Genomic DNA, 12,915 nt, shown 5'->3' on the forward strand with positions numbered 1-12,915 from the left:
CAGCGGTGGCGTATCTTGTTGGGGTGGAGGAACCAGGGGCCCTGGTGCTGGGTGCAGTCCAGGCCTGTATGGGCACAGACGGGCTTGGCTTTGGCGAACCTTCGGCACGCCAGCAGCATGGCCACACAGCAGCCTCCATAAGAAGTCCTGGGAGATGGAAGGGACTGACAGGGAGGGTTCAGAACCCAAAAACAGCGGGAGAGGGAAACAGCGGGAACGGGCAGTGACTTCTAACCAATCAGGTTGAATGGAGAAAGAGCCAAAAACAAGCCTAATGAAATAACAAAATAAAGTCAAAATAAGTGCTACAGAAGAACAAAGGACTGAAAAACATATTAAAATAACACAAATACACTTAGTACACTAAATACCAGGGGCCCTCTTATGTCTAGGGTGCACTTTCCCTATTTGCGCCCGGCGCACCCTAAAACAGGTGCTGCGGAAGCAAACAGGGAAAGTGTGCCCAGTTACATAGAATGCACTGCCCCCAGGGCAGCTGCGAACTCAAGCTGCCCTGGGGGCAGCGCATTCAGGTGAAAAACCAAGCAGCTTTGAAGAAGCCGCTCCGTGTCTCACTGTGCAGGCGGCAACCGGTCTGCACTTTTTAAGGGCATTATAGATCCTCTTTCAGATGGGTGCAGTGAGTGACTGCTAGCATACAATTTGGTAACCAGGTCAATAAAGGAACATTAGGCGCTCTGCACAATGTATTGGGGAAATAAAAAAACAATCATCTATTATACCTGAGTGCTCGGATTGGTTTGTTGATGCAGTGCGTGACTGCACTTGCCTGCAAGAAAATGTCTGGGAGGTCCAGAGGACCCCCTTTCGCCCCTCCAGAGAGATGCTATTAGGGGGGGCACTGACAGTGCTCGACCTTTTAACTGGTGCTCTGTCAGTATGCCCAACACCTTATTTGCCTCTGCGCTCATGTCTATAATACAGTGTGGGCACAGAGGCAAAGGGATTCCCTAATTTGCATGGGGCCATGCCCTCATGCAAATGGTGGAACACCGTCTTTGGAAAGCGCTGGCACTGTATATGCACCAGCGCTTTCAATATTACAGAAGAGGCCGAACAAGCATCTGAGGCCCCTTCTGTAATAACAAAGTACCCCAGGGCATGCAAAGTGGGCACTAATTCCTGTTGCGCCCCGGGACACTAGGTATAATAAGGCCCCTGGTGAGCTAGACAGCAGGATCAAACAGGCGGGCTTGAGGGCTGTGTGCAATTCACAGCCTTATGGAGCTGGGCTCCACCTTTGGATATGAGGACAGAGCAACATCTACAGCTACAGAGCAGCCCTGACACTGATGGGCCTTGAAGGCTGTAGTATATGCAGACTAGCATGTCTCAGTCCCAAGAGATCAGATCTTGCTGAAGTTCTTTAAATAGTTATAGATTTATTCAATGCTCCATAGAAAAAAACTAAATTCCAAAACAGATATTCTGGGGAAAATTTGATTTCTTAAGGGTTAGGACCGAAACACTATCTGAAGAAGCTAGCCTGCAATAATATTGTTGATATTTATAATATTAATTATAACTGCTGATCTGACTAGAGCACTTTCATTAAAGCTGAGAACCAGCAAGCCATCACGTCTTGTGCGTCAATAAGCATATTTTTAAATTTGAGAAGCAAACCTAAAAAGCAAGTGTTTGATTTTTTTGAAGTACAAAAAAAAATCAATGGCCCTGCACATAGTGGCCACAGAGCATTTTCATGCCTTGCATGGTGGTCTCAGGAAGGAAAAATGTACATCTAAAGGTCTGCCCTAAATATGATAGGCTGTCCTATGTACCAAATTGGCAGTCCTTTGCAGATCAGCCACTGGGTCTTAAGTTTCAAAATTCATATGAGGCTCCGTCATCAGAAACCTAATGGTTCCTTCTCTTCTAAATTGGTTGGAGAACCCTGGGTTCAGTGAGGATCACATTCCACCAAAATCTAAACAAGGCCCTTTGCCTGAATGTTAATTGAATGTTTAGATTTACTGTACATTTATGAACTCCATAGTTCTGTTAATATTGTGCAATTGTTAGTGAAGAGATTGAGAACAATAATAATTTAGATATTTCCATTCTACTGACTTCATCTATGTATTTCACTTATTTTGAAACACAGAAAATTCTTCTCATTGTGCGGAGTTTGTTGCATTGGTAATTGGATTTAAGAGTGACCATAACTTATAGCTGGCATGCCCACCAAAACATATTATACTCAAATTAACGCTCTTTCATACAAGTACTTGTTTGATAAATAATAAGGTACAGTGAGTTAATTTAAATAACTCCATCTCTTAGAATTATTCCATTTGGAATCATCAACGAAAATACATGAGAAACTATCACCTAAGACAAAACCTTAATTTTCAGTAGCTATGAGGTGGATTCCATTTATGTTAACAATAAAAGAAAAATGCTGTTAATGTGAATAAAAGCTCCACTAAAAATAATATTTAGCTTGCCCCCTTAAATAATCAAGGAATTGTGTTCAGAAGTCAACTTTTTGACTTTGACTTAGCTAAACATTCTGTAATTCCATTCCATCCTATTCACGCTAGTTTTTCCTTCAATCCGCATGGAAAACTCACAAAGAAGTGTACATTACACACTCTTATTTGTTCTTCTCAGGGACCACTTTCTAATATTAAAATGTTGCCGGAAAAATATCACATTTGGGGGCATATTTGCAAGAGGATTGCGCCACCAGAGTGTCACTTTTTCTGATGTTCCGGTGGCGCAATGCCCTGCTCCATATTTAGAAAGCGGCGTTAAGTCACTTTATATCGTCCCCTTTCACCCAGTTATCTGTGTGAAAGGGGCATGGAATGGGTGTTGCTGTGGGTGTTCCACCGCAACACCCATTACATTTTGATGCTGCCCCAGATTTACAAGGATCTGTAAATCTGAGGCAGCGCCAAATACTATTTCCATGGAATAGCAGGCGTAAGATTAGCGCAACGAGGAGAAATACTTTTAGAAAGAGCAAATTGCCTTTTGTGCAGGAAGGAGTCCCTTTAATCATTCCCTGCAATGCAGGCACCCTTGCACTATGGTGCAAAAGTGTCTGTGTTGGCGCTAGGCAGCTTTTTTTAGCGCAAGGGAAAACACAGGTGCACCGTATTCTTGTAAATACGGTTCATCCCTGCGTTTTTTGAAATGACACAGCCCTGCTAAATTGTGTGAATCACCGCACTGCACCATTTACTTGTAAATATCCCCCAAGGTGTCTAATGACTGCGGCATAATGACACAACTTTTGCGATTGTGAGGCAAATTAATACATAATGAATGCATTTTAAGAAGAAATCTTGAATATGAAATAAGTTCTGCTGGGCTTTGTACAGAGACTCCAATATGTATCCTGAATGTGGATTTAACGTACTAATGACCTACCTTGCTCACTTCTTTCAGGGCTTGCTTGCAGGTTTCATACTTCGGCGAATCTTTAGCGGTTTTCTGACAAATGGTCTAAAATAAATAACCATTTAAATTAATTCAGAGGTAGTCAGAGTCTGTAGCAGCCATTTGTTAATTAATGTACAGGGGTAGCTATAGGTCTAATCTTGGATTAATGTTATAATTTTCTTCTCACTCACACAACTTTTTGTTTCTGGAGTAGGTCCTACACATCTATGCTGTTCATCATTTTCTATAAGTAAGCACACAGTGAAGAGATGGCCCAACAATAGAGAGATTTTAATCCAAGGAAAATCTGTTGCTTTGGATTACATGGGACAGTGCACTAGGTCGAATTTATTTTCTCAACATGCGAAATAATTTCTCCTGTGGTAAATTATTTTCCCTTACACCCTCATGCATGTTTGGCACTTTCCTTCCCCTTTCCTACATGCCAAACAAATTCAAGTCATCCCTTTGTTGCTGTGCATTTAAAGTGTTTACGGGATGGAAGTGTAGTTCCTATTTCCCTTATAGGCTCTGCACATTGGAATAATATTTACTATAGTTTTTGCATAGGACTAAGATCAGTATGCTCCTACCGAGTACATTAGACTTAATTACTTGTGTGTGCACCAGCTAACTCAGAGGTCACTAGAAACGTCTCGAATGAACCAGAAGGGATTCGTTTTTGACAACCGCATAAACATGACAACTTTGTTTCCCTTAGAATCAGAACGCGTCTCAGAATTGTGGAAACAATAGATAACAGTTTCACTCAGTCAATCGTGCATGCTTAATTTCTCCAGAGTTACACAGAAATAGATAGACGGGCTTTTCAATAATAGGATTTATTGAACAGTCTTGTTTCTCGTGTAAGAGATATGAGCTGTTACAATCATTAGACAGTAGGCAAGATGTAATATGCACAGCGTAAGCAGTAAGAAGAAATAATACTGCAATAGCATTGTCTTTTAGCTATGACATATATTCATATATACATACATAAATAACACAGGCTAAAAAGTGTATACTCGTCTGATGCGTCTAAATAGTCCTACCCCGGTGTACCTAACCTAAGTGTAGTGTGAGGTAAAAATAGGTGCTGTTTTCTATAGTATGGTATATACTAAGTTTGTATGCCAAGAGTCCCTCTAGGTTCTAGTCAGCTCCATACATTTAGAATGAGAGAGGTGGGAATCTCTTTGTGGGTCTCAAACTCTAACACCCCGCGAAGGGAGTCAGAACACTGGAAGCTGGATTCTCTGTGAGCAGGGATGACAGCGTCTGGTCAGTGCGTCAGGCCAGGATATGGTCTCTTCCGAACTTGCCGTGGCGAACCATGCAGTCAAGATGTGCCGAGCCGTGCCGTGGTTTGCCATGGTAAGGGAAGGTATATTTATACCTGGAAGGTGTTTAGGAATGCTAGCATTGACGTAAAGTCTGGCAGAGGAAGACGTCATGGATAAACCCCTAAGGAATAGTAGTTCATGCATAATAGATGAGTTCTTGGAGAAATCAATAATCCTAGCTAGGGAAAGTCCCTACGGCTTAAGGGTCTGGTTTCTAAGAACTCGTTGTGACATGGGATGGACGGATGTAGGTGACCATACCTGTATTTGGATTGCATGGCTAATGCCTAAATAAGGACTGGGATTCTATGCCTAAATAAGGGCAATGCGAATTGTGCCTATATAAGGACATGATTCAGGGAAACCTATGTACAGGCGTCTAAATCGAAACACAACAACGGAGTTGGAACCTTCCTGGAAAACCCATACAGTTCTTACTTTGTGGACGTTCCCAAAACATTTTTCACGATTAGCTACCCTTTTCACTTATTTTCTTTCATTTTATCTACTTCATGATGAGCTAACCTAGAAAAAAGGTCAAATGGGTATGCGGATATTTCCACATAAATATGTGGATGTTCACTTAGATATCCTAATTTCGTAAAATTATGATTTCCAGTTTATGACAGATATCTCCTTTCACAGGTTTGCTGATTTTAACTGAATAGTGATTTGCTCTGTACCTAGTTAGCAAATTAATGAACAATTCTAAACAGCATTCAGCAGAACAGAATAACTTTTGATCGCCTTGGCCAATCTCTTGCAAATTTGGAACTAAAAACCAGGCACAGATCACAAAAGTATCTGCCTCATTTGGTCACAGATCTGTAAAAAGGTTTGTAGTTTTTAATGCAAGAAATTACTGCATATCCTATGGCGTATGTGCCTCACTCATAACTATAGAGGTACAATGTCTTCTCTGTGGGACACTTCTTGTCTTTCCTGGGACTAAAGTCTGAGGGATGATTAGTTAAGGTATGTCAGTAGAGTGTACAGGAAGTAGCTTCCTGTTCGATGTACACAGGAATAATAAAGCTGAAGTCAGATTAATATGACTTCTGGGGGTTTTAGTCTAGGTCAATAGAAGGCACAGACATCCTTTTTCCTATTTTCCTGCTTGTGTATTACTGGACACAAGTACATATCGTTAGTACAATCCATATCAATGTTAGAATACATTTAATGAATACACTTCCGATGTACTACTGTGATGATGACAATAATTATCATTATTATAATTATGTTTTTTATATATTATTCAAGGCAGCGGATTTTCTACAGACCATTACCACTGCAACGTAGTCATCAATGCACGCTAGGCAATTTTGAAAAACAAAGAATAAGTGTCAACACAACAAAATCAAATTCCCATCCATGGACCTTGAAAAACAATATGCAGTGATAATTATTGTGTTGGTTTTTCATTAGTCAAACCAAACTAAAGGACAATGTATCACTTTGTGGTGGATTGATGATATATCAGCAGTGTGCCATAAAGGTCTCATGTGATATTTTTATTGCCAACAATGTGAACAGTATAACATTCAAAAATAGAGAATGCTTTATGTTCAACCATCACGGGTTAGCATACAAACAAATGCTCTGACTTGAGGACATGCTGACTCCACCATGGCAACCAACACAAACAGTGGTTGAGTCATAGTCATAAAACACAATTGCAGCAGTTTGTAAGTAAAGTCTATGCCCATGTTCTCATGTAAACTAATGTAAACCAATCATGTTGTTTATAAATCTATTTCAGGAAGAAGAAACTAGCAAACTTCAAAAGCAACATCACGGGTAAGAAAAAATAAACAACTCTTACATCCATTAGTAGAGGAAGCCGCGTGACCCTCTGCATTGGCAAAATGAGGAAGGAGATCATAGGGAGATTTCTGCAGGCTTCATTGGACTCTATCCCAGACAGAACCTCTTTAAAGGATGCGTTTGTGGAACTGAAAAGCAATCAGAAATCGAAAATTAATTTACAGCTTAATTTAACACGATTTAACAACTAAAATATTTGCAAGCTACTTTAAACAATGAGAGAGGAACGAGGTACAGAAACCCAACTGTTTCTAGCACAGTGATCCATTCACATGAAGTACGCTCCAGAGACTTATTTGAACGTGGGGGTATTTGGTACCCAATTGGACACAATTCTTTGCCCCGAGACGTAAACCTGCGGGACCTCTCGATCCACACATATTGTTCTTGTGTCAACTCCACTCAAGAACAACCCCAGGTCGGGTTTAATCACATAGACACGGTGCTTCTTTTCCTTTACCCATGTCCTGATGAGGCCTGAACCATTGGGGCGAAACGTGCCGACCTTGCAGACTGGAGGAGTGTGACTGACCATTATTGCACATATTAGAACTGGATACACACATTTGGACTTTCGAGGGCCTCTAATGCGGATCGCTTATGAACTGTGACCTCTGTTTTGCAACCGATCTGTACAATGAACGTGTGGACAGGAATGGTAGATGTGTAATGCAATATTTTACGAATGCTTTGCTTTTGAATATGCATTTCTAAGATAGATAACTTTTGATACCTTGGTTTGGAGTTGGTTCGTGAACTCACAATTATGCAAATAGATATAGGTGAGGACTAAGTTACCCAAAGGTAGGGATTAATTCATTCATTTTTCAACCGGAATCCTGTATGATTTGTTCCCCCACATCAATCTGTTGTTTTTGCATGTGTTATTGCCCAGATGTGGTGGGATTATTAGGGAAAACTCCGATATTTTTTTGTAGGAAAATGAAGCTGTATTTATGATCCTTCATTGGGGGCTTTGGGTCTCAGGGTTCTGCACTCCCCTCAAGCACAGGGTAGAGAAGTCCTTGTGGCAGTCCCAAGCTATCATATTAGCCTTCAAGGTTACCTGTTTCAGTGGTTTAAGGAGGGAAGATACTTAACAAGCCAATATCCTACGCTGCTGAACAGAGCAATGTTCCATCCAGAGCTCATTCTCATCAACAACATCTGTTGAGTAATGTACAACAGAATTACCCGTGCATGGGAAATCTCTCTCCAATGCGCATCTTGCTAGCAGTAGACTTGAATATGTTATGCCCTGGAGGCAGGCATTCACTCTCTGAATAACAGTTGTGGTACGGCTTTGCAGGTGCCTGTTGAAAAATGGCTGTAAACATGCAAGGTGAGAACTCATCTTTGGGCTCCAAATTGGCGGTTGATGTTGTGGTCTTAGGAAGCCTTACTGATTGTCCTATTTCAAAGAAGGGCAATCAAGAATTTGTACAAAAGTATTGCTTTTATTATTGGAAAACAGACCCTTGCAAGTCAAGGTGCGATTGCCATTTTTTGGGACATAGTACGGAAATCAAACCAGGAACTCTGAATTAGTGCTTGTGGTTAGAAGGACAATATAAAATGTCATCAGCTGCTGCAAAATATCTACAAGCAAGTCTGACCACCCTGGGGCTAACCGAGCTCTGGGAAACACCTACCAATCACTGTCTTTTAATTTTTTTTTAATGGAAAACATAAAAGCGCCTATCCTGGATTGAGGACAAACCAGCCTTATCTAAAAGGACACATGGCTGGATGACTCTGAGCACATATCCTACCCCAGTTGCTCAAAAATACGTAGCGCTGGGGTTTGCTAGATCTGCCAAAATCCAATTTATAAAGTACCGACTTGGCTTGCTACCATGCACAAAGCACTTTATGCACTGGCTGAAAACCAACATGCTTACACCTGCCATTTGTGTGGCACAGCGCAGGAAGACATGTAGCACCTTCTCCTCATTTGTAAAGAACTGACACAAGAACGAAAACAACTTTTTAAACAACTTTTTAATCATGGAGGCATTCGCACACAAAGACAAGCGGTGCTGGCATGTTTTGCTCCAGAGGACCCACAGCTGAACTGTCGCCTGGCAAAGTTCTTGAGGCAGGTGGAGAAGAAAATGCCACAATTGCGACAGGAACATCCCAGCACTAACATCGAGCAGAGCAATATTACTGCCTAAACGCAAAAGTGGTAAAAGTTGCTAAGTTAACAAATCGTTTACTACAAATCACTTTGGGGCATATGTATCAAACGATTTTTTTAATCGCAAACGCTGCGATTCGCAAAATAACAGCGTTTGCGAGTAAAAAATCGGTAATCGGGATGTATGAGCCAAATCCCATCGCAAAATTAAGGAATTGCTAATTTAGCGATTTCTTAATTTTGCGTAAGCATTTAAGAAATCGCAAATTGCGATTTCTTAAATGATATGTAAAAAGCACCCAAGTTGTGCGAATTATCCTTAAGAAATCGCAAATTACCACCAACCTCCAGTTGGTGGTAATTTGCGATTTCCTTTCAAAATGCACTTTTTTGAATTTTACAAAGTGCCACGTGGCGCTCATACATGCCCTTAGGGCATGTATGTGTGCCATATGCACACACACGCTCATTTCAGGGGTGCATCAGGGTGTCATCATGACACTCTTGCACCTTTGAAATTATTCTCAAATTGCGATTAGCAAATTGCGATTCGCTATTTGAGAATTACTTCCCATTCATTCCTATGGGTCTCCTGGCCCATAGAAATGAATGGGCAGGTATTCCTTAATTGCTATTTTGCAATTTGCTAATCGCAATTAAGGAATTTTAAGAAATCGCAAAAAGTTTGCAATTTTTTAAATACATCCCGTTTTGCAATTCTCAAATAGCGATTCTTTAAAAATCGCTATTTGAGAATCGCAAATGGTGATGTTGATACATATGCCCCTTTGAAACTACAGATTAACTGATTTTTACTAAACTCCTTTTTTACTTTTCTCCTAAAGTCGCAATTTATAATGAACGTTTTTATCGATATATTCTGTAGGAATGGTTTTAAGTAACTCTGCTAATAAAAATAAACTTGAAACTTGAGACATGGGATGATGGTTTGAAATAAAAGAAAACAAATAACCCAACTCCCTTTTTGCCACTTAGCTGTAATGATGTATGGTTATAATCGATAGGAGGGAATAGGTGTGATTGTGGATATCTGGATCAGAGACAATAAATTGCCTTAAGGAAGACCATGCATGATCAATGCTTTTATAACTAAAGTTAAACTTTTCTTCAGATGTTCTACTTAGAAAGTGCATGTTTTCCCTCCTTACTCAACCAGTGTTCCTCCAGTTAGTTTCTAGTCAATAAGTTCTGCCAAATATTTAACCTCATTAGTTGCCAAGAGAGCCAGCTGAGGTTGAAGCTGCGAGAAAGCAAAGTCCACTGGGCTCCCAGGTTTGGTGATGTGCCTAAAATGACCTCAGTTTGAGCTCAATTAATGGCACATCAGGAGGCTTGTATTAAAACTATTAATCACAAAGACATTCATTTACTGTCTTAATGGTGGCGAGTCTCCTGTTTGTGGATTTTCTGCTTCCACCATTTCGACATACTGCCAGCTGTATATAATTGTTTTACATCTGTAAAACCAAATTGTGGTGTTTTAACACCTACACATATAATTCTCAAAGAGGAGTGGAGAAAGGCAGGACTCCTGAAGCACAGTGAATTGTGGGGTGCATTAATCCATCATCTGCAATTGTAGGTAGAATATTGGTTTTGATGGAATTCTGTGTTTAAATTGCTGTTACACCCTTCCAGCTAGTTGTCCATCTACTAATTGCCTACTGTATCACACCAAACACAGTTGAAAAGTTGAGAACTATAAGTTTATCCAATATATCCACCAAGGCCAATTCATTGTATCCAGGGACTTGAATTTGAAATAGAGGGCGTGCAACCGGACATGCACATAAGTGTAGCAATGTTGCATGAACCTCTTTGCAACAGTTCTTTTTTGCTTTAGTTCAATTTGTCATTGTAAAAAGAGCTTGCATGGCAGGTCTTGGAAGGATAGTATAGTTTACCTTTTCTAGGAAAAGTTTTGGTCATTAGTACTGTAGCCACTTTCATTTGTACCAGATTAATAATTATAGAAGCAAACTCATCTTTTTGGGACCAGCAGTTCTCATGCTGGTTATGTTATGTGTATTTGTTAAGTTGATTCTATTTGTAAAGCGCACTATAACCCTCAAGAGTATCCTGGCGCTGAGCAGGTGTGTATGCCTAGCCCTTCCTATTGTGGATTGGTTATTTGAAAAGCCAGACCTTCAAATTCTTGCGGAATTCAAGAAGAGAGGAAGAGAATCTGATGTAGAGTGGGAAGTCATTCAACACTTTAGGAGTCATGCAAAAGAATGCCTGACCTGGTTCTGTATATACATGGGATGTGTGCGAGTAGGAGTCCTGTGGACGTGTCTGGGTGCTTGGTTGAGGGGAATGCGACTGTTCAGATAGGTGGGGCCTGAGTTGTGTAGTGCCTTGAATGTGTGTGTGAGTGGTTTAAATTGAGTGCTTTTGTGTATCGGAAGCCAGTGTAGTTTACTGAGGTGTGGTGTAATGTGAGTTCTCTGTGGGAGTGTTGAAGAGGAGTCTGGCTGCAAAATTCTGGATGGTTTGTAGTCTTCAAGTATTTATTTATTGATTTAGTGTTTTGTATAGCGCGAACGTGACCCATTAGGGTATCAGAGCACTTTACAGTGATAGGAAGTTATTTACAAGATTCAGCAATAACAGGTTAAATACAAGATTGGAGCAGGCGATCATGAGAACACAGTGCAGAGATAACATGCTATTTACAAGGAGTAGGAGTGGCGATCAAGAGTACAGTTGGGGAGATAGAAAGAGGACGTTGGCAGGAGCAGAGGAAGACTGCACAACACCAGCCTTTGCCCCTTAAAATGACAGTGAGGTGAAAATAATGAAGAGTGGTAAGCAATGCCAATGAAAAAGGAATCAACTGGTTTATATTTATGAGATCAAAATCTGCTAACCCTGGTAGAGTTCAACTACAGAAGAATAGCAAATCGCTGGGCTGCTGAAACTGTAGAAGCACTGAGAGAGTTTAAGGTAGGAATTCTCCCATTAGGAAAGACTTCGCTTCCTTTTTGAATCTTGATAAAGCTGGTATTCTTTTGATATAGGGTGGCAACGAGCTCCAGATTCTGGGTACGCCCCTGAGAAAGCTCTGTTGTATGTTTTCTTCTGCCGGAAGAGAGGTGGTTTCAACACAAAATCCCTGGCACACCGGGAATGCCTGCCTTCTCTGGAAACCACGATTTTGTGAGCAAGATACGCAGGAGACTTAGAAGGACCGCTTTGTGAGTGGTACAGGCCAGTTTGAGTTGGATTCTGGCTTTGTACAGAAGCCAGTTTAGCGCCTCCAGGAGTGGTGAAATGTGGTTGTTAGACCTGGTACCATTGGCGTGAGTCTCCCTTCCATCTTTTCTGGTTGGCTCCTCTGTTTTTGATATGTCTTGCTGGTTTAGATGCTTTGGGCACTGTGCCACTGCTATTAAATGCCACAGTGCAAGTGCTCCCTATGTTAAATTGATGCATTGATTAGTGACTCCATCATTGGGTTATTTGATTTACCTGTCAGACCCTAGTACAGTGCACCAGGGGTGCCCAGGGCTTGTAAATCAAATGCTGCTGGTGGGCTTGCAGCACTGGTTGTGCCACCCACAGAAGCAGCTTGTAAAGTGTGTCTCAGGTCTGCCATTGCAGAGCCTATGTGCAGTCTGGTACTGCTATGCTGACTGGGCAAGTGCACCCACTTGCCAGTCCCTAAACCTTCCCTTATCTTCATATCAGACACCCCTATGGTAGGCCCAAGGGCAGGGTGCATTGTAAGTATAAGGTAGGACATGCCCTGGTGTGTGTGGCATGTCCTAATAGTGAATTACAGCCATTTTCGTTTTTCACAATTGCAAGGCTATCTGTTCCCCATAGATCAGAATGGGTAGTTTGATTATTACATCTTATAATCCTAACTGACTCAGGGAACATGGCAGAAATTCTAGTTTAGTATGCCTGAACTCAGAATGATAAAATACATCTTTTAGTGAAGTTGGTTTTAACATTCTGTGTTTGAAAATACCACTTTTAGAAAGTAGGTATTTTTTTGCTTAACTGTCCAAGCCTGCCTCTGCTAGGTTGTGTATTGTGTGTCTGGTTCTGTGAGTGACAGGGGCTGGGGATTCCAGGGGAGAGGGTGAGTCAGCACAGGGCTGAATAGGAAGATCTGCATGTAGATGGGTGGGAGGAGTTGCACCTGGGACCTGAATAGGGCAGTGC

At 41.2% G+C, this 12,915-nt stretch overlaps 1 protein-coding gene across 2 annotated transcripts in view; it reads right to left on the bottom strand.

Moving 5' to 3' along the window:
* Positions 1–12,915, bottom strand: part of ARHGEF26 (Rho guanine nucleotide exchange factor 26) — a 380,265-nt gene that overhangs the window by 218,746 nt on the left and 148,604 nt on the right. For both annotated transcript variants that reach the window (XM_085634821.1, XM_085634822.1), the window contains exons 8-9: positions 6,580–6,709; positions 3,400–3,474 (exon numbers count right to left, since the gene is read on the bottom strand). In XM_085634821.1, coding sequence (XP_085490947.1) covers positions 3,400–3,474; positions 6,580–6,709 — 205 coding nt within the window. The remainder of the gene's footprint in view (positions 1–3,399; positions 3,475–6,579; positions 6,710–12,915) is intronic.

Source organism: Triturus cristatus, chromosome 11 (genome assembly GCF_964204655.1).
Source record: "Triturus cristatus chromosome 11, aTriCri1.1, whole genome shotgun sequence".
In the NCBI taxonomy this organism is placed as follows: Eukaryota; Metazoa; Chordata; class Amphibia; order Caudata; family Salamandridae; genus Triturus; species Triturus cristatus.